General features: G+C 38.3%; 1 protein-coding gene across 4 annotated transcripts in view; it reads left to right on the top strand.

Moving 5' to 3' along the window:
* Positions 1-18,890, top strand: part of FNDC3B (fibronectin type III domain containing 3B) — a 391,122-nt gene extending 372,232 nt beyond the window's left edge. For 3 of the 4 annotated variants that reach the window (XM_064275474.1, XM_064275478.1, XM_064275475.1), the window contains exon 26: positions 15,365-15,897. In XM_064275474.1, the coding sequence (XP_064131544.1) occupies positions 15,365-15,676 (312 nt within the window). In that variant the 3' untranslated portion in view covers positions 15,677-15,897. Of the gene's footprint in view, positions 1-15,364; positions 15,898-18,338 lie in introns of those variants that run through there. The other variant, XM_064275476.1, reaches the window with a different exon arrangement.
* The last annotated feature ends 1,000 nt before the right edge of the window (positions 18,891-19,890 follow it).

Genomic DNA, 19,890 nt, shown 5'->3' on the forward strand with positions numbered 1-19,890 from the left:
CCCTTTGTGAACGAATTTTCCCAAAGCCCCCCATGATCCTGTCACTTGCTGTGAAGGACTCCGATGCCCTCTTGCTTCCCTGAACCTGATGCTGTTTTAGAGTAAATAACTTTACATACATGACTCTTTGATCTTTCCTGCAACTGTTTATGTGAAATCGGTATATAAATAATACTGTTATTCCATTAGGAACACCAAGGCCCATTCCTTACCAGCACTTTTAATTTGAAAAAACAAAACAGAGCAAAACCATTGACATCAAGTCAATTCTGACTCATAGTGACCCTATAGGGATAGAGTAGAACTGCCCTTTAGGATTACCAAGGCTGTAATCTTTACAGAAGCAGACTGCCACCTCTTTATCCCATGGAACAACTGGTGGGTTTGAGCCACTGACCTTTTGGTTAGCAGCCGAGCACTTTGACCACTGCACCAGCAGGGCTTATTTAATAGGGGCATGTATTATATCAAACTAAGAAAGTTTGAAGGTAAATGCCACCTGTCCTCTGATGCGTTAGCACAATTTGTCAAGTCTTGTTAATTCAGCTATTGAGGCTTCGGGTATACAGACAAGTAGAAAATAATTTGATTCAGAGTTTTTGTTAAATTGCTCACTGGTATTTCATATGTAATAATAAAGAATACTTGGAAATAAAAATGTGTAAAAAAAAAACAGAGTAAAGATTGGTGCACATTGCTGTACTTTGCTAATATGAAGTGTCAGACAAAAGAATCAATTGTTTTAAACCCATCTTGTAAAAACTTTATTTTCAAAATGGCATCCACTAGTATTGATTCATATCGGTGGAAGATGGTATCACCAAAAGTTTTCACTACTCCTCTTAAATCAGAGTAAGGATGCCATAATTTCCTCTCATCATTCTATACAGTAGGTCCTATTTTAGAGTAAATAACTTTATGTACATGAGTGTTTCATCTTTCCAGAAAAATATGATTGATGTTAGGAGCTCAACTCAAATAGCGAGCAGGGGATTTTCCTCACTAGATTTAGTCAGCTTTTTTTACCACCAATAGCATTTGTCCTGTTCCATAGCAGTGTAAAAATGATTAGAAGATGAGGTGTTGGGAAATTTCACAGCATATCATTTGACACTTAACAGTAATTCATTTCCTAATAGTACATTCATTACACGTTCGTCAGTGTATTTTGAAACCTTTTTATTCCATGTACCATACCTTTCTACCCTTTCTTGGAAAAACATTCTGCTTCTCAAAGCTCAGTGATTGATGTTACACAGCTGAAGAAGCAGCATTATTTGTTCAGTAGCTTCACATGTTGGGCATTGCTGGAATATAGGCGGATCCATTCAATAAAGCAGATCTTATTGGCCGATTTAGTGTTTGAATCTGCTGTTTGTTTAATGTTATATATTTAGATCCATGGGCTTATGAATACAATGTAATAATTTTTAATCATATATATGCCTTGGAATATTTTTGTTGTAAACATTTGTAGATAACAGTACTACAGAACAGACTCAGTAGATGGGGTTAGCATTCCCCATGTTACCACGTAGTTACTACATTTACCAAGAAATGATTACAGCGACTAGCGGCACATGAAGAGCCGCAGTTGGGTCAGGGACAGTTTGTTCTGGGTTTTTTGCATCTCCCTATTCAGTAAGCATTATCTTCAACCTGATATTTTGAGTGCTTCATTCACTTGTTTTGGACATGAGATAGAGAATGGAACCTATTTATATTATGTGTGCAGAGTAATGGTTAAAATAAGTACAGCCCAGGGATAACAGGCAATGGCCATCGAATGCATGGAGGCAAAGCAAAAGAAAATGAGGAGTACTCATTTCTGTGCATCTACCTCCGAAGAGCGCCGGCTCTCCTGGTGCTCTGTGTGTACCTCACTTACAGCGCTAACCAGACAGGACCCGCCAACATGGGCTTTGTTATTCATGGTTCTGTTCCCAGGGCTGGCACACAGCATGCACTCTGTAAATGTTTCTGGCATCTATGACAGAGACAGTTTCAAAGTAACAGGCTTGTATCTGTAGTGGCGATAAAGAATAAACTTCATCTTGGAGTGGATTTATAATTTAGGTATAAAAAATCACTCATAAAAGGAATCTGTCCTTCTCCTCCCCAAGCTTATTTTTACAGGCAGATGTGGCAAGGGCCAAGGCTTTTTCTGATTTTTTTTTTTTTTTTTTGCTTGAAACATTGACCTTAACTTTCCCTTGGTCCTAGCTAACCAGTGTAATTTCACTTGTTATATGGTGTGGGAGAAAGAGCTGGTGTTTATCATTAAACAGTGCATTAACTTAAAGTATTGAATCCTCCCCTAAAATTTTACTCTGCATTAGAATGCATGCATATGTAGATTTGGCTTTTCCACATATTTAATAAACATCCCAAGCACAAGCTTTTTTTCAGGAAGTTTTCAGCTTCTTTTCAAACAGCATTAATTGTATGGCATTTCTGAAAAAGATGAAAATTGTATCTGTATCCTGCTGAATTGCACAAGATACAGCATGAAGACAGTTTATATACACATAAAAAGAAAGTAAAGCGAAATGATTCAGATTCATAGCCCTGTACAGACAGCAATAGTTTTTACAAAAAAAAAATTGAATAAAAACATCAAAGATGAGAAAAGGGTCAGCAAACTGCAAGAAATTATTACCTGTTGGCAGCTTAACATTTGTAAGAAATTGCAGTTATTCTCAGGGATCAGCTTCATTACCTGAACAAGGAAACATGTGAAGCATCTGCTGCAAACGTTCCACAGGCAACCTCATGGCGTCTCTTTATAAATACATTGTTATTTTGTATCATTTTTAATGTGGTACAAGTATACACAACAAAACCTTCAGCATTTCAATAGTTCCTACATGCACAATTCCAGGACATTGATACGCTCTTCATGTTGTACAACCCTTGTCCTTTTTCCTAATTTTTTCTACCACTATTAACATAAATACATTTGCCTCCCAGCAAAAAGTCCCCCTTCCTCCACTCCTTGTAACCACTAATAAGCTGTGATTTCTATATATTTGCCTATTTTATATAAGTGAGGTCATACAATATTTATCCTTTTGTGACTGACTTATTTCACTCAGCATGTTTTCAGGGTTCAGCCATGTTGTATCATGTACCAGGACTTCATTTCTCTTTACGGCTGAGTAATATTCCATTGCGTATATGTACCATACTTTGTTTATCCATTCATCCGCAAGTGAACATTTAGGTGGTTTCCACCTTTTGGCTAGTGTGAAAAGTACTGCAGTGAACCTTGGTGTACAGGTTTCTGTTTGTACTCCCATATATAATGTCATTTTTTAAATGTATCATTTTTAGAATACATGTATGTTAGAATCCATGTGTTCTTCATGGGATCACATAAAGTGCCCTGAGAAAAGATCCTCTCTTGACAGAGCTGTTTCAAAGTCTTTGAGTCTTGGAGCCTCCGTGTTTTTTAATGACCTTCCACTCTGTTCCTTAATGTAGCAATTTAAACAATGAGGCTGTGATTGTCTCATTGCATAGTTTTTAATTTTTCCATGAAGAAAGGATCAAATTCAAAGCAATATAAGGATAGAGCAAGAAGGAGCTATTTTAAAGTCAGAAGGAGATATTTAAAAGTCATCATTTATTTTACTGATTGTTAATTTTCTTAGGTTTACAGGTCCCTATAAGTATTTGATAAAGGCCAGGACACCTTATCCCAGAAAAATGCTCATTATACCAAACCAGACCCACTGCTGTCCAGTCAATTCTGACTCTTAGCGACCCTGTAGGACAGAGTAGAACTGCCCCATGGGGTTTCTGAGGCTATAAATCTTGACGGATCCAGACTCCCACATCTTTTTAATGCAGAGTGGCTGGCAGGTTCAAACCGCTGACCTTTGGATTAGCAGCTAAGTGCTCACCACTACGCCACTAGGTATATAAACCTCCTCTTAAATTTTTAGATAAAATGAAATGTGTATCCAGTTTCATGGAGTCCTGGTATAAGACCCTGGTGTATTGAGAGACAGGTGCTTTGTATTGCTTGGGCTGCCATTGTCATAGCATACAAAACAGCACAGTCGGTGTTCTCCGCTTTCTTAGGGCCATTGTAGTGACAAACACGTACCTGAAAGAAGCAGTTCTGTACTAGCTACCTTCCCTGTCCCTCTCCTGTTCGAAAATAAAGATGCCTGCCCAGCATCTTGCCCTCAACAGAGGAGGCCTGTGGGTTAGTGGTTCTATCTTGAGCTGGGGGAGTAGGGGCATGGGGTCAAGTCTGCCTTCCATGTTGTTATGTGCCATTGAGTCAATTCTAACTCATAGCAACCCTATAGGACAGAGTAGAACTGCCTCATAGGGTCTCCTAGGCTGTAATCTCTACGGAGGCAGGTTGCCACATCTTTCTCCCTCAGAGCAGCTGGTAGGTTCAAACAGCCAACCTTTCGATTAGCAGCCAAGCACTTAACCACTGCACCACCAGGGCTCCTTCTGCCTTCTATAGTTGTGTGGTATTGAAGGAATTAATCTGCCTCACTGAGACTCACCTCTCTCATTGTCAAAGTGGGAATAATAATCTTTTCACTCAGAGGGTTACTGTGAGCATCAGACCCCTTCAGCCATGAGAAGGTGCTGTATAAATAGTAATGCTGTGCAATTATGCTTCCCTTCCCAGTTCTTGGGGGAAGGTGACATTGGTAAAGAGGTGCAGGCATTGGCCCAGATACAGACCCTCCAGCAGCTCAGCGTGCGCTTTTGCCAGTGGTCATCTCTAAGAACTCTGTTATTTAAAGGATTTAGCTAGGCAGCATGTTGCTCTGAATTTAGGGTCATGGATTCTTCGTTTCAGTTATCTGAGTATTACTTTAAATCCTGCCATTCTGGAATAAACATGTCAAAATTAAAATATGTTGTTCATCAAATCAGAAACAGAAATAGTCCTTGTAAAAATAATATTGCTTATATACTTACTGCAATAATATGATTAGTTACTTCAATAAAGAAAATCTTAAATGGAGCTGTGCCTTTTAAATTGGATTGAGGCAAGAGGAAAAGCCCTTAATGGGGCCCCAGTAAAAATGAATGAAAACAAAGGGATAGAACCAGGGGTGGATTAACCAATAGACAAGATAAGCGTGATCCTTATCTTGCTTACTAGATCATCTATAGTGAACAGTTTCACTTTTTTTTCACAACATCAAAGATTCTCCTTCTAAGTATAACAGGCATCTGTCTCTTTCCCAGCCCTACAGCTTTTTCCTACAGAATCAAAGCCTCTTTTTAAATTTAGAATCCCTGATGGGGTGGATGACCCAGTAAGCAAGGTAAGCACAGGCTTACTTGTACGAATCAATCTGTAGTGAAATGGTTCACTACAGATGATCTGGTAAGCAAGGTAAGCATTGTGCTTACCTTGCTTGTTGGATAATCCATCCTTCGATAGGATGGCTTGCTGGCCTGACATGGAAGGCTGCACCATCCCAGGAAAAGTCACCTCACTGGAGGCACAGCTGTGTTCCTAAGTACTGCTGAGCTGTAAGCACCCATGTGAACAGCTGTGGACACCAGGCCAGCATCAGGGCCCCACTTCCCTTGATTCCTGCAGGTCACATGTGTAGTCATCCCCAAGATTCCCTGACATCAAGTGTTTTGTTTTTGAGTGTTTCACGGGATTCCTGCAAGGGACTCAGCGAAGTCTGATCCGGTAGCAGTGTAGTGCTCTTTACGTATGTATTGTTAGGCTGGCATTTCTTAAATGCCTGCAGCGTGCCAGGCCCTGTTCTAGGAGGTTGCTGTATGTTATCACATTTAATCTCCCCAATAATCCTAGGTGGTATTCTTCATTTTCAGGTGGGGGGAGTGATTTGTTTCTTATCTACCGAAACATGGTACCTTTAAGGAATAGGTGTTAAATAATGAAATGACTCCATGGCAATAGGTGGTTTTGATATTATCCAGGGCTTTTGAGTCTCGCATGTTTGTTTTAAAGATCTGTCAGTTTATTTGCTAATTAGCATAGATTGGCCAGTGTAATAACTCCGTTTATTTTCATTTAGCTGTGTCAATTGGCTTATTCTATACCCAACCATGTAATTTAAAAAATGCGAGTGACATTTAATTTCATTAAGGCCCATCGCCTTTACTTTCTTCAAACCTGAAAATTCTTAATGTGTTTCTCTGGAGTAGTCTTTACTTCTCTCCTGGGAGCTGTGACTGGCTTCACTCCATTGGGCCCTGTGAATTTGTTGGCCTGAGGATTTTGTAATCAGACCCGTGTAGAGAAGCTGTAATTACACACGCTTCCACACTTACATGTTCATAGAGCTGAAAGAATATTCAAAAGTTGCCGTATTTGGAACACCTCAAAAAACTATTCACAGATTTTTTTTTCTTCAAGGCCTATTTAAAAATACTTTAAACTGCTAACATAAAGATATTTCATGCAGTGTTTTTTCCACATTGAAAAAGAAAATTTCAATCTCTTATGAACAGTTAATAAAATGTAGGATCTAAGCAGTCTAACTAGCAGAGCACACTGTAAGAAGGGGAACTAAATTGACCGAGTACCTACGATGGGCCAAATCCTGTGCTGGAACTCCCTGAACTTTGTATCATTTAATCCTCCCATCCAAGGAGCCCTGGTAATGCAGTGGTTCAGCACTCGGCTGCTAAACAAAAGGTTGGTGGTTCGAATCCACCCAGTGGCTCCGTGGGAGAAAGGCCTGGCAATTTGATCCTGTAAAAATTGCAGCCTAGGAAACCCTATGGGGCAGTTCTGCTCTGTCTTATAGAGTCCATATGAGTCTAAATTGACTCGATGGCACCTAACAACAGGAACACTCCTTCCAGCAACTTTGAGAGTTGAGGTTTTTATACTCATTTTACTGGTAAGGCTGTTAAGGCTTGTGGGGTTATGAATCTCCCAGGTGACACAGCTGGTGAGTGGCTGCACCATGATTGAAACCAAGAGCCAGCTGATTTTAAGTCCAGTGCTCTCTCCGTTATCCACCACTGCCAGAAGTCCCCTGCCCTGGGCCTGCTTAGGTGCTTTGACCTCCCATAGACCCCAAATAATCTGTAGCTGTAGGAACTCACACAGTGGCCATGTCATTTGCCCTAGTTACTGGGCTATCATTCAGCTCCATCCTGCTCCTGGATAATTTGTCCTTGTCTGTGCCAGTGTCACACTGCCCTGAATAGTTTAGATTTACGCTGCATCCTGAGATCTATGCAGCTAGTCTCTTTCCTCCCCCTCGCCCCCCAACACTGTCTTTTCTTCTCTTAGAAGAGTCTTAGCTGTGAGGCCTTAGACATATTTTTTATTTTTAATAATTTTTATTGTGCTTTAAGTGAAAGTTTACAAATCAAGTCAGTCTCTCACATAGACATATACTTTTTAATGACAATATATTTAAAAACATAATATTCTCAGGCTATAGAAGAGTATAATGAGAAATGAGGTAATAAGAAAAAAAAAATGGTGTAAATTCCATGGCTGTGATTATTTCAACAGAAACAAGTCAGTTATCAAACCTCAGCAACCCGAATCCTCAGGAAATGGGGCGTTGTTTCACTTTTTGCTTAGCAGAGAATCTAAAAGGCCCATATTCAAAATTAAGCATTGTAGGATATTTCTAAAATACAGTAGAAACTCCATGATTTCTGTCAATTCACTGAAAACAACTTAGCCATTGTTGATGGTTTCGTTGTTTTGCAGTGATGGCTGTGCCTGTACTAGACTCCTTCTGTTGCTTCTGTGTGTCTGTGTGTTTTAATGCTCGAGGTTTACGTTTGTTTGTTTCCAGCACTGATCCTCATTTTTCAGTGTGGTGTCAGAATATCTACTGGGAGTACCTGAGGGCTCGATTAGAGAACAGTTGCTGAGCATCTTCTTTGTTCAAGTCATTGTGCTGGTTGCCATGGAAATATGGAGACAACAGAGCACAGTCCCAAACTGAATATACTTAATCCATCTTAAATGTAAAAAAAAAAAAATCTAAATGTTAACATTGTTTTGGCAGTGCTTGTGAAAATGAGAGCTGTTCCAATTAAAGCAATAAGAATGGCTTTAAAAAAAAAAAAAGTATTTACGAATTGAAGCCTAACTTTTGATTGATCTTGTTAAGGGAGTTCCCTTCAATTAGGAATTCGTTTATCTTTTGCTAAGCTTTTTGCCTAATGATACAAGAAAAGAAGCATTTCTTTGCTTTCTACATACGTTTTCCAAGACCTTCACTCTAAGGATTTAGAGTTGAAAAGTTCCATCGGAATTAATACATGAATTTTCTCTTCAAGATTCTCTCAGTTGGGTTTCTGGGAAATTAAATATACTTGGGCCACCTTTCATAGAGGGATCTAGCCATGCAAATTCTAGAAACCATAGAAATAATTTAAAATAAAAATATACATTATATTCACTTTCAGAAAGTCTCTAGAACATCTTTAGGAATTGTCAAGTGATTTTCTACAATGAGGTCATTGATCGATGGCAGAAATGAAGAGGCTTCATCACAAAAATGCTTCCCAAGACCTTGCTTGGCATAGACTCGGGGGAGCTACTGTCCATGACATAAAGGAAAAGACTGTGTTTATGATGTCCTTTTCTTTATGGGACAGCAGGGCTCACAATGGAGTGATCTGAAAGATGTTTAATGGAAATACCTTTAAGGGGAGGTAGTAGGATTATATGGAAAGACAAAGTCAGAGACCAGGTGAGCTGAACTCAGTGGCACAGTCTGTAGCCTCAGTTTATCTCTAAAATGGAAGTAGCAATACTCACCTTACCGAGTAATCATGAGGATTAAATTCAGTGAAATTGATAAAGAATTTATCGCCAGTATATTCCTTTCACAAGTGTTTTTCACATATATTTTCTCATTTGCTCCTCAAGACTTAGGTATTGTTACTATCCCCATTTCAAAGATGAGAAAACTAGGGCTCAAAGCTGTTAAGTTACTTGCCCAAGATCACAAATCTAGTAAGTGGCAGAGCAAGAATTTAAAGCTGGGATCCTAAATATAGTTTTGTGTTTAAAAAGATCCTATAGGACAGAGTAGAACTGCCCCATAGAGTTTCCAAGGAGCGCCTGGTGGATTCAAACTGCCAGCCTTTCGGTTAACAGCCAAGGCACTTAACCACTACACCACCAGGGTTTCCCAAATATAGTTTTTGTGCTTAAAAAGCCTGTTTATTACCTCCCAGTGGCCAAATAAGACCAGACACAGCTCCCTAGTTTGCCCGGAGGAAAAAAAAAGAGCTCCAACAGCTAAATAGTTTTTTACCCTTGTTAAAAGTAAACGACTATTTCAAAAGGTGTGGGCTCCAAAAGAAGCAATGAAAGAGGCATATCAGTAAACCTTTCTAGCTAAGGCTTAGATGACAGCTGGTTTCCAACATGATAAACATGCCAACATTAACTTATCACTTCCGTAGAGTGTCAGAATGAATTGTATGCCTGGAACATTGCAGATGGAGAAACCAAAGCCCCAGATAGCAGAAGTCAAAAGGACCTGCTTTATCCAACTCCTGTACTACCCCCATAGGGTGCAAAGCATTCTCTCCATGAATGGTCCCTATAGTTTCCAAGACTTGTCTCACAAAATACCAACTTTAGCATTTTAGATTGTAGAAAGTAAAGAACTTTAAAAGGTCTCTTCTGTTAAGAAGAAATGTACACCATTGTTTTCCTCTGAGACCCATATGTGTTAGAAATTGACCCATGGAGAGATGGTCCCATCGTGGTGTAGTCTCAATTCTTGAGTAGCAGGCTTGGGGTGATCACCATGACAACATGCTCACCTTAAAATCTTCATTTAGACTCCACACTGAGCTATGAGAAAGGTGTGGTCCCCTGATACTGCCGGGGGTTTTCTTAAAACTCTTCGGTTTTTAGTTGCTCCAGCCCAGCTGTTTGTAATCGCAGTTCATAAGGCACATGTCACAGCCTTTAAAGAAACAGGGTAACTCTCCAGGAGAAACATGCTTAAGATATTATAAAGCAGTTATAAACCTGGAAAAGTATAAGAAGCAAACGGAAAATAAGACACGTTAAGTGTACTTATGAAGTTTGAAGATGAGAGAGGAAAATCTTAAGAAAAAGGTTGACTGGGTGAACCCTTGAAACTATTGCTCTAAGATAGTCTTTAAACCTTAAACCAAAAATATCCCCTGAAGTCTTTTTAAAACCAAGCAGTAGTTTAGCTTAACCAGTAAAGAATGTCTTCCTTGAGCATTATGCTGTTTTAAGATCTGTCTGTATGGGATCAAGGAAACCCTGGTGGCGTGGAAGTTAAGAGCTATGGCTGCTAACCAAAAGGTTGGCAGTTTGAATCCACCAGCCACTCCTTGGAAACTGTATGGGGCAGTTCTGCTCTGTTCCATAGGGTTGCTATGAGTCAGAATCAACTCGATGGCAACGGGTTCGGGTTTTTTGGTTTTATATGGGACCAAATGAAAAGCAGCAACTCAAAAGATTAGATAGGAAACTGAGAGGGCAGTACTTTGGGAGGAACAAATGTGGGAGGAACAACTCAGAAAAGGAGGGTGAGAATGGTTGCAGACTTATAAGAATGTAATCAGTGTCACTGAATTGTACGCATAGAAACTGTTGAATTGGTATATTTTCTGCTGTGTATATTCCAGACAACCGCAACAAAAATAAAAGGCTATCAGGTGAACTTTGGAAGCCTGGCCCCCTTTTTATACTCTAAGATTCCTTTGCTGTCTTTCAAATTGCCCATCAATAAACTTGTGGAGATGAGCCCTGGTGGTACAGTGGTTAAGCACTTGACTGCTACCAAAAGGTCAGCGGTTGGAACCTACCAATCGCTCTGTGGGAGAAAGGTGTGGCGGTCTACTTCTTAAAGATTACAGCCTTGGAAACCCTATGGGACAGTTCTGTTGTGTCCTTTAAGGTTGTAATGAGTCAGAGTTGACTCAACAGCAGTGAATTTGGGAATGCGTGGACAGTGCCTTTGTGTTCACTGGTAGAATGTTCTGCTTCTTGGTAGAACTTTGCACACTGGATTTTAGAAACAGGTAGAAATGTTTGTAGATTCTCAGCAACTCTCTATAGCTGAGATTTTTAGAAATTTTCTTTCCTAGAGGATTTGTATTAATGGGCAAAATTGACAGCTTTATAAAAGTGGCCTGTCAGTTCTACTTAGGATTATTTTTATGCATCTAGATTGAAAATGCCCATATCTATCGCTTTTAATCACTGTGTTTTAAGAGAATATTTTGGATTTTTCTAAGTTCTAAATAGTAATAACAACAAACTCTTTCTTTGCAATTACTATATACCAGGCGTGTTCTAAGCATTTTGTAATTACAAACTCAGTGCCATCATATAGGAAGGGCTCAATTAAATTTTCTTTTTTAATTACACATCAGTCAAATCTCTTATTGATGTGGGTTAGTTCCAACTGGTTTTATCTTGTGTTCGTTCATTAAATTTAATATAACTATAAATTTCTATGTAATTTTAACCTGATTACCATTTTCTATAAGATTTTTGAGGATCAATATCACTTTGATGAAACAGTCTTGGGAGAGGCACACCTCCCCACCCCCTCCCTCTTGAAAACTCCTATTAGCTTTAGTCAACTCAAAGGGTGACAGTTTCTGTCTAAATAAACTGGTAGTTTTTAAGTCCTAGCCTCGTGGTTGTTATATTAGCATTAACAATGGGGAAGAAAGCATCCCAGTTCCTTAACAGAGGAAAGCAGGTTGGTCATACGGAGAACAAACACTCAAGAAAAATGTTGTTCTTATGTAGCCTCTTATGTTGTTCTTAGGTTTCATTCCCATTATGTACAACGGAATGAAACACTGCCTGGTCCTGCACCATCCTCACAATTGTTGCTATATTTGAGCACATTGTTGCAGCCACTGTGTCAGTCCATCTCATTGAGGGTCTTCCTCTCCCTTGTTGACCCTCTACTTTACCAAGCATGATGTCCTTCTCCAGGAACTGGTCCCTCCTGATAACATGCCCAAAGTACATGAGATGAAGTCTCGCCATCCTCCTTTCTAAGGGAGCATTCACGTTGTACTTCCAAGACACATTTGTTCGTTCTTCTGGCAGTCCATGATATATTCAGTAGTCTTCACCAACAGCATAATTAAAGGGCATCAGTTCTTCTTTGGTCTTCTTTATTCATCGTCGAGCTTTCACATGCATATGAGGCAGTTGAAAATATCATGGCTTGGGTCAGGCACACCTTAGTCCTCAAAGTGATATCTTTGCTTTTTAACACTTTAGAAAGGTCTTTTGCAGAAGATTTGCCCATTGCAGTATGTTGTGTGATTTCTTGACTATAGATTCCACGGGTGTTGATTGTGGATCCAAGTAAAATGAAATCCTTGACAATATCAGTATTTCTCCATTTATCTATCATGATGTTGCTTATTGGTCCAGTTGGGAGGATTTTTGTTTTCTTTAAGTTGAGGTATAATCCATACTGAAGGCTGTAGTCTTTGGTCTTCATCACTAAGTGTTTCAAGTCCTCTTCACTTTCAGCAAGCATATCATCTGCATGTCACAGGTTGTTAATGAGTCTTTCTGCAACCCTGATGCTGCATTCTTCTTCATATAGCCCCCCTTTTCAGATATTTGTTCAGCATACAGACTGAATAAGTATAGTTAAAGGATACAACCCTGATGCACACATTTCCTGATTTTAAACAATGCAGTATCACTTTGTTCTGTTCGAACAGCCGCCTCTTGGTCTATGTACAGGTTCTGCATGAGCACGATTAAGTGTTCTGGAATTCCCATTCTTTGTAATGTTATTCGTAATTTGTTATGATCCACACAGTCGAATGTCTTTGCGTAGTCAATAAAACACAGGTAAACACCTTTCTGGTATTATCTGCTTTCAGCCAAGATCCATCTGATGTCAGCAGTGATATCCCTCCTTCCATATCCTCTTCTGAGTCTGGCTTGAATTTCTGGCAGTTCCCTGTCAATGTACTGCTACAACCATTTTTTAATGATCTTCAGCAAAATTTTACTTGTGTGTGATATTAATGATATTGTTTGATAATTTCCACATTGTTGGATCACCTTTCTTTGGAATGGGCACAAATATGGACCTGTTCAGTTGATTGGTCAGGTAGCTGTCTTCCAAATTTCTTGGCATAAACAAGTGAGCACCTCCAGCGCTGCATCCGTTTATTGAAACATCTCAATTGGTATTCCATCCATTCCTTGAACCTTGTTTTTCACCAATGCCTTCTGTGTAGCTTGGACTTCTTCCCCTGGTACCACTGGTTCTTGATTATATAGTACCACATAAAATGGTTGAACATTGACCAATTCTTTTTGGTATAGTGACTCTGTATTCCTTCCGTCTTCCTTTGATGCTTCCTGCGTTGTTTAATATTTTGCCCATAGAATCCTTCAGTATTGAGACTCGAGGTCTGAATTTTTGCTTCTGTTCTTTTCAGCTTGAGAAATGCCAAGCATGTTCTTCCCTTTTGGTTTTCTATCTCCGGTTGCTTGACATTTCATTATAATACTTTGTCTTCTCAAGCTGTCCTTCGAAATCTTTGTTTCAGCTCTTTTAGTTCATCATTTCTTCCTTTCACTTTAGCTGCCCTACATTCAAAAGGCATGTTTCAGAGTCTCTTCTGACATTCATTTTGTTTTTTTTTTTCCTTTCCTGTCTTTTTAATGGAAACCCTGGTTGTGTTGTGGTTAAGAATTATGGGTGCTAACCAAAATGTCTGCAGTTCAAATCTACCGGGTGCTCCTTGGAAACTCTATGGGGCAGTTCTACCCTGTCCTATAGGGTCGCTGGGTCTTAACTGACTCAATGGCAGTGGGTTTGGTTTTGGTTTATTTTTTGTCTTTTTAATGACCTCTTGCTTTTTTGATGTATGATGTCCTTGATGTCACCCCACAACTCATCTGGTCTTCCATCATTAGTATTCAGTGTGTCAAATCTTTTCTTGAGACAGTCTCTAAATTCAGGTGTGACGTACTCAGGGTTGTACTTTGGCTCTCAGGAACTTGTTTTAATTTTCTTCAGCTTCAAATTGGACTTGCATATGAGCAATTGATGGTCTGTTCCAGTCGGCCCCTGGCCTTGTTCTGACTGATGATATTGAGCTTCTCCATCATCTCTTTCCACAGATGTAGTCGATTTGATTCCTATATATTCCATCTGGCAAGGTCCACATGCCTAGTTGCCATTTATGTTGATGAAAAATAGTATTTGCAGTGAAGAAGTCGTTGGTCTTGCAAAATTCTGTCATGTGATCTCTGGTGTCATTTCTGCCTCCAAGGTCTTATTTTCTACCTACCAATCCTTCTTCTTTGTTTACAGCTTTTACATTCCATTCACCAATAACTACCAATGCATCTTGATTGCATGTTTGATCAATTTCAGACAGCAGAAGCTGGTCAAATCTTTAGTTTCTTCATCTTTGGCATTAGTGGTTGGTGCATAAATTTGAATAATAGTCATATTATAGCTAAAATATAAAAGATAGCTAAAATATAGAAGACTGACAATGACAAACATTGGTGAGAATGTGGAGCAGTTGGAACTCTCACACTTCACTGATGGAAGTGCAAAAAATGATAGAATCACTTGGGAAAACTATTTCACAAAGTTGGATGTAAGCCTACCCTGTGACCCAGCACTTCTCCTAAGTGTTTATCCAAGAAAAATAAAAACTTAGGTCCTCAAAGATTTGTACAAGAATGTTCATAGCACTCATCATTGTATGAGACCTCTGAACTAGAAAAAACCAAGATGCTCATCAAAAGGAAAATGAATAAACTGAGCTATAGTCATATACTGGAACGCTACTGAGCAGTAAAAGGAACAAACTTCTGAATCACTCAGCAACATGGATGAATTTCATCAGCACAAAATGATGCATACTGTATAATTCGTTTATCTGAAATTTTAAAAGAATAGGCAAAACTAATCTACAGGGTGGGAGGTATGGTATCTTGATTGGACAGTATTACATGGCATATTCAATTGTCAAAAACCATCCAGTTAGAAACTTTGCATATTATTGTTATGTTCATTATACTTCCATTTTTTTAATGTTAACTTGTTCTGGGGACCAAAAACAGAGTCCTTGGTAAGTAGTATATCATTTTCTGATATAGTAGCCTAAGTTGTTATTAAAATTCAGTTAGATTCATCTTTATTACTTAAAATGCCAGCTGCATTACTAGCCCGTGCCTTCTCTCTTCTGTCAAAGTTAGAGTCACTTTTATATCATGTTTTATTCAAAGTAGGTTGGAATACCTTTTAAAACCAAGCCAATGTCCACAAGGCCCCAGTGTTATATGGTTATTACATTAGAGACTACAGTTTTGTTATAAATGAATTGACCAGGACTTTTCCTTTTCCTGAAGGTGTACAAGGGAGAAGAAGCCACATTCCAAATCTCAGGCCTCCAGACCAACACGGACTACAGGTTCCGCGTGTGTGCGTGTCGTCGCTGTTTAGACACCTCTCAGGAGCTAAGCGGAGCTTTCAGCCCTTCTGCGGCTTTCGTACTACAACGAAGTGAGGTCATGCTTACAGGGGACATGGGGAGCTTAGATGACCCCAAAATGAAGAGCATGATGCCTACTGATGAACAGTTTGCAGCCCTCATTGTGGTTGGCTTTGCAACTTTGTCCATTTTATTTGCCTTTATATTACAGTACTTCTTAATGAAGTAAACACACCCAACAGAACTAGAGGTATGAATTTAATTGATGCTACACATTTTAATACACACATTTATTCAGATACTCCCTTTTTTTTAAGTCTTTTTGTTCTTTGATTTATATACTTCTCTTGTTTTACAGATTTAGCTAGAAAAAAAAATATCAGTGTTTTGGTGCACCTTTTTGAAATGCAAAACTAGGAAGAGGTTAAACTGGATTTAAAAAAAAGGAAACCAGATACCAAAAGCTAGCTTTCTTGTATTTTCTTTTAAATTTATAGATTTGCCTTTATTCTGTTCTCACTGATGTCTTTTGCAAGCCTTTGATTTTTTTTTTTTTTTTAACGTTACAGTTTAGTAATTTATATTCACCTGTCACTTGCGTCTTGAACATCTATATGTGTAAACAGGAATCACAGTGTGTGTAGTTACAGGGCTAGGATTTCAGTGATGTCAGAGGAGCACCGCACCCCACCACCGTACAGAAGCTGTGTGCACTAAGATGGGCTTCCCTAAACGGGTTCCATTTTGTTACTCAGTTACTTAACTGTGTTTAAATCAAAATGTGTACTTCAATTGAAAATGTTTTAATAATCTGTATTTCTTATGATTTTAACACTATGAGCTGCCTGTATACAAAATCAAGTAACCAAAATGCACCTATAAATTGTGGAGCATTGTAGATTTTTACCACGTCGATTCATAGCAGTAACTTTACGAGGGCATTGTGCAATAGTTAGTTGTTTCCTTGTTCAGCTATTTTAAAAGCTGCTTTAACGTGTTTGTTTGTCTTTGTATATAACTACGTGCTTCTAATCTAATCACTAGAGTAATTATATTCTGTTATGTTTGACCAGAATTATATGATGAGAACTGGTGACAGTTTAGTGCCTCTGCCCATTGTCCATGATTTACACTAATTGTGAGCAATCTTGTAATGCGTCAGCTCATTATTTTTGAAAGATTTGCCTTTAGGCTGTTCTTTGAGGTATCAGTGAAGTGATTGAATTTCAGTACCTTAATTCAGTGCACATAATACTAATCTAATAGCAGATAAAAATTGAGAAAGCCCAAAAGCGAGTCCTCTAAATTTGTAGTTCCTATTTCTGTGGGGTTGACCTGGCTGTGTATGGAGAGCAATGGTATTTGGCGGTAAGCACAGGGTGTTTGGGGGTCAAGAAGCCGAGATTCTCTCCCTGGATCTGTCACTAACTTGCTGCGTGACCGAAACATGTCACCTTTACCTCTGTGCCTCAGTTTTCCCATGCATTAAAAATAAAATAAAATGGGGATTCTAATGTTTGTAAGTGCTTTGAGATCCTTGATCAACAGGTGCTATTGGAGTGCAAAGTGTTACTCTTGCATGTTTATTTTGAGTCATGAGATAATCAATTTTAACCCAAAGTCATTGGATTATTTATATGAAGTCCATAATGTTTGAGTACCTCAGGGACATTTAAGAGTTGGAGGTGCAAATATATTCCAAAAGGGTGCAACAGACACAGTGTATCCCCCCTGCTTCTGTTTTTGTATATTTTTGCTACTTGGTTTTTCTCAATCATAGCTACTTTGTGCTTGGTCTGTGTTGTCTAAGATGCAGTATCCTGTACTAGCTTATAATATTCCCATACCAAAGTCATGGGGAAACCAACATTATTTTGTTTTTGGTTTATTTATACTATATTCTGCATACAGTACTTTAAATGCCAATTACAGTGCAATCTTTATTTATTGTAAAAATTTTTAAATGTACTTATGTACTAATTTTCCCTTGTAGCATGTTATTTTTTGTGCGTGTGTTTTATACTTTTGTAATTCTAGGTCACTCTTGTTCCTTGGCAACATCTGTAGTATTATTAATCTTCTGACATTTTCTTGCATTTTTAAGGGTAAGAGCATCTAGTGCATTAAATGCCAAAAGAAAAAAAAAATCCATTATCAGTGATTGAAACGTTTACATGTACCCAAAAAACCATAATCATCTCTTGAAAGGTAGTGGTAAGATCAATGAATTATTCTGTGTGCCTATATTGATGTAGTAAATACTAGAGAGTTCTGTATTTTGTTATTGACTATAATAATCAGTTTAATTAGCCTTGCAAACTAATGACATCAAGGTAATATATTTTTGCCAAAGTTCTGGCCTTTCCAAACGTATCCCTCTATTTACATCAATGTGTGATGTGATCCACTCTGACATTGCATCTGCATTTTCTGAGACGATTTCATGCAGATATTTAGAGAAGAAGGTATTTTTTAAGCAATGAAGATTCAACTGAGTACAAAAACCCTACTGTTCACAAAGAGAAACATCCCTTTTTGGTACACTTCAGAACTGCTGCTATAAAGAAGTTCTCTGAATTGGTTGTCTTCTTGAAAATGAAATTAGGCCAAAGTTGTTAGGAAAATTTGATTGTTTTGAGCTTTCATACTATCCGTTGAACCACCAGAAAGCTGAAGTGTTTGAAATACAAGCTGACGGCACTTTATTTTATTGCTCTCCATTGTTTGGTATTCGTTATAACCCCTCAGTCAGGAAATTATTATTCTATATGGCACTGTGTTCTATCACGAATATGTATATGTGATATTGATGTATAACTATATATATTGCCATTACACAGGAACAATAAAATAAAGTGTTACAGTAACCTTGTTTCTTTGCCCCTTTGCAGGAAGTAGGAATGAGTGAATGGCTTTCTGATGGCTCTGACTCTTCTGTCTGTCAGATACATCCCTGGCACAAGAAATCCCAGTCCCGTGAAGCAAATGGCCCTTGTCCTCAAAGAAATGGTTTAAAAAGAAAACTTTTTTAAAATATTTTTTTTTCTTATTATATGCCTTGTTCTTATCAACTTGAAATGTTGGCATTTTCTAACCTTGTTTTGTTGGCTACAGTAATTCAGTATTCCTGTCAAAATTGAAAAGTGCCCTAATTGAATGTGTTTTGAATGTTATCCTTGCACAATTCTTTAAATTGAAAAACAAAATGTTTTACCTCACTGTTGGACATACATTCCAAGCTTTTCAACTCTAGGAGAAAAAAAAAAATAATCATATGTTTTCCTGTATTGTAAATTTTAGACTTTCATATACATTGTATTAAAACTGCCATATCAATTTTAATGTATAGATTTTGCAAATACAATGCTATATGTAATACCTAACTGTATCTGTAGTGTATATGTAATATATTTATGCCCAATAAATGTTTTAATTCTTTCTGACTTAAGTAGGGTTTTTCTGCCATTAATAGGATTGCTGTTGTTGTTGTTATTTTTTTTTAAGCTCAAACAACATCCCAAAAGTTGCCAATTCAAATAAATGCCTTTAGAGGCCACGCAGTGGCGTAGTGCATGATGCTGGCTATGTCATCTGAAGGGCAGCCACAACTCAACTGCTGCTGAGTAAGACAATCACATGTGCCAGTATTTCCAAAAAAGCTTAAAATTCAGATTCTGATTTAAAATCTCCTGATTTTTTAAAATAATTTGTCTGAATCGTTTGTAAAACTTTATATGGGCCAACTAAAATGTGATTGTGGACTACATAGGCCCGTGGGCTGCCAGTTTAAAACCTTTGACAGAGTGTGTGTGGATAGCATACCTCTTTGCCTAATATTTCATTTATATGACCAAACTCAGGCATCCACATATACCTCTGTCGGCCTAGCACCCTGGGTGCTCCCTCCTCTGGGTCTCATTCAACAACAACAGCAATAAAGCACATTGTTCCTACTATGACCGTAGTTTCATCATCAGGTTAGATTGTTTTGCTAGGACTCTCTACTATCTTAAGTTCTTTATATTTCAGGGGTGGGGAAATGTTTATAACTCAAACCTAACATACAAAGAATGGCAGTCATCCTTATGGGTAAAGATGACAAATTGAACAAAACAAATTTTGCGTGCTCCTGACACTCCACCAAAAAGAAAATATTTATTTTTTAAAGTCACAACTCCCTCACGGTGAAGTAAATGGGAGAGAAGTTATTGGCACCAGAATTTTGGAAACCTGACCAAAGAAATATGAGTTCTAAGTTAGCAGAGGGAAAATTTGAGAGCCAACTCAGCTTACATGCAGAATGCCCAGAAGGCTCAAAAATTGGCAGCATATCCCTTTCAAGTGTTGCTGGGAGGGTCTAAAATAGAATTGACTGAAAATTGTTTAAGATGCAGTTAGATTCCCAGAGCTGTTCTCCATTTCTTTTAAGCTGGACAACTTCAT

The sequence above is a fragment of the Loxodonta africana genome, chromosome 23, assembly GCF_030014295.1.
Source record: "Loxodonta africana isolate mLoxAfr1 chromosome 23, mLoxAfr1.hap2, whole genome shotgun sequence".
NCBI lineage: Eukaryota > Metazoa > Chordata > Mammalia > Proboscidea > Elephantidae > Loxodonta > Loxodonta africana.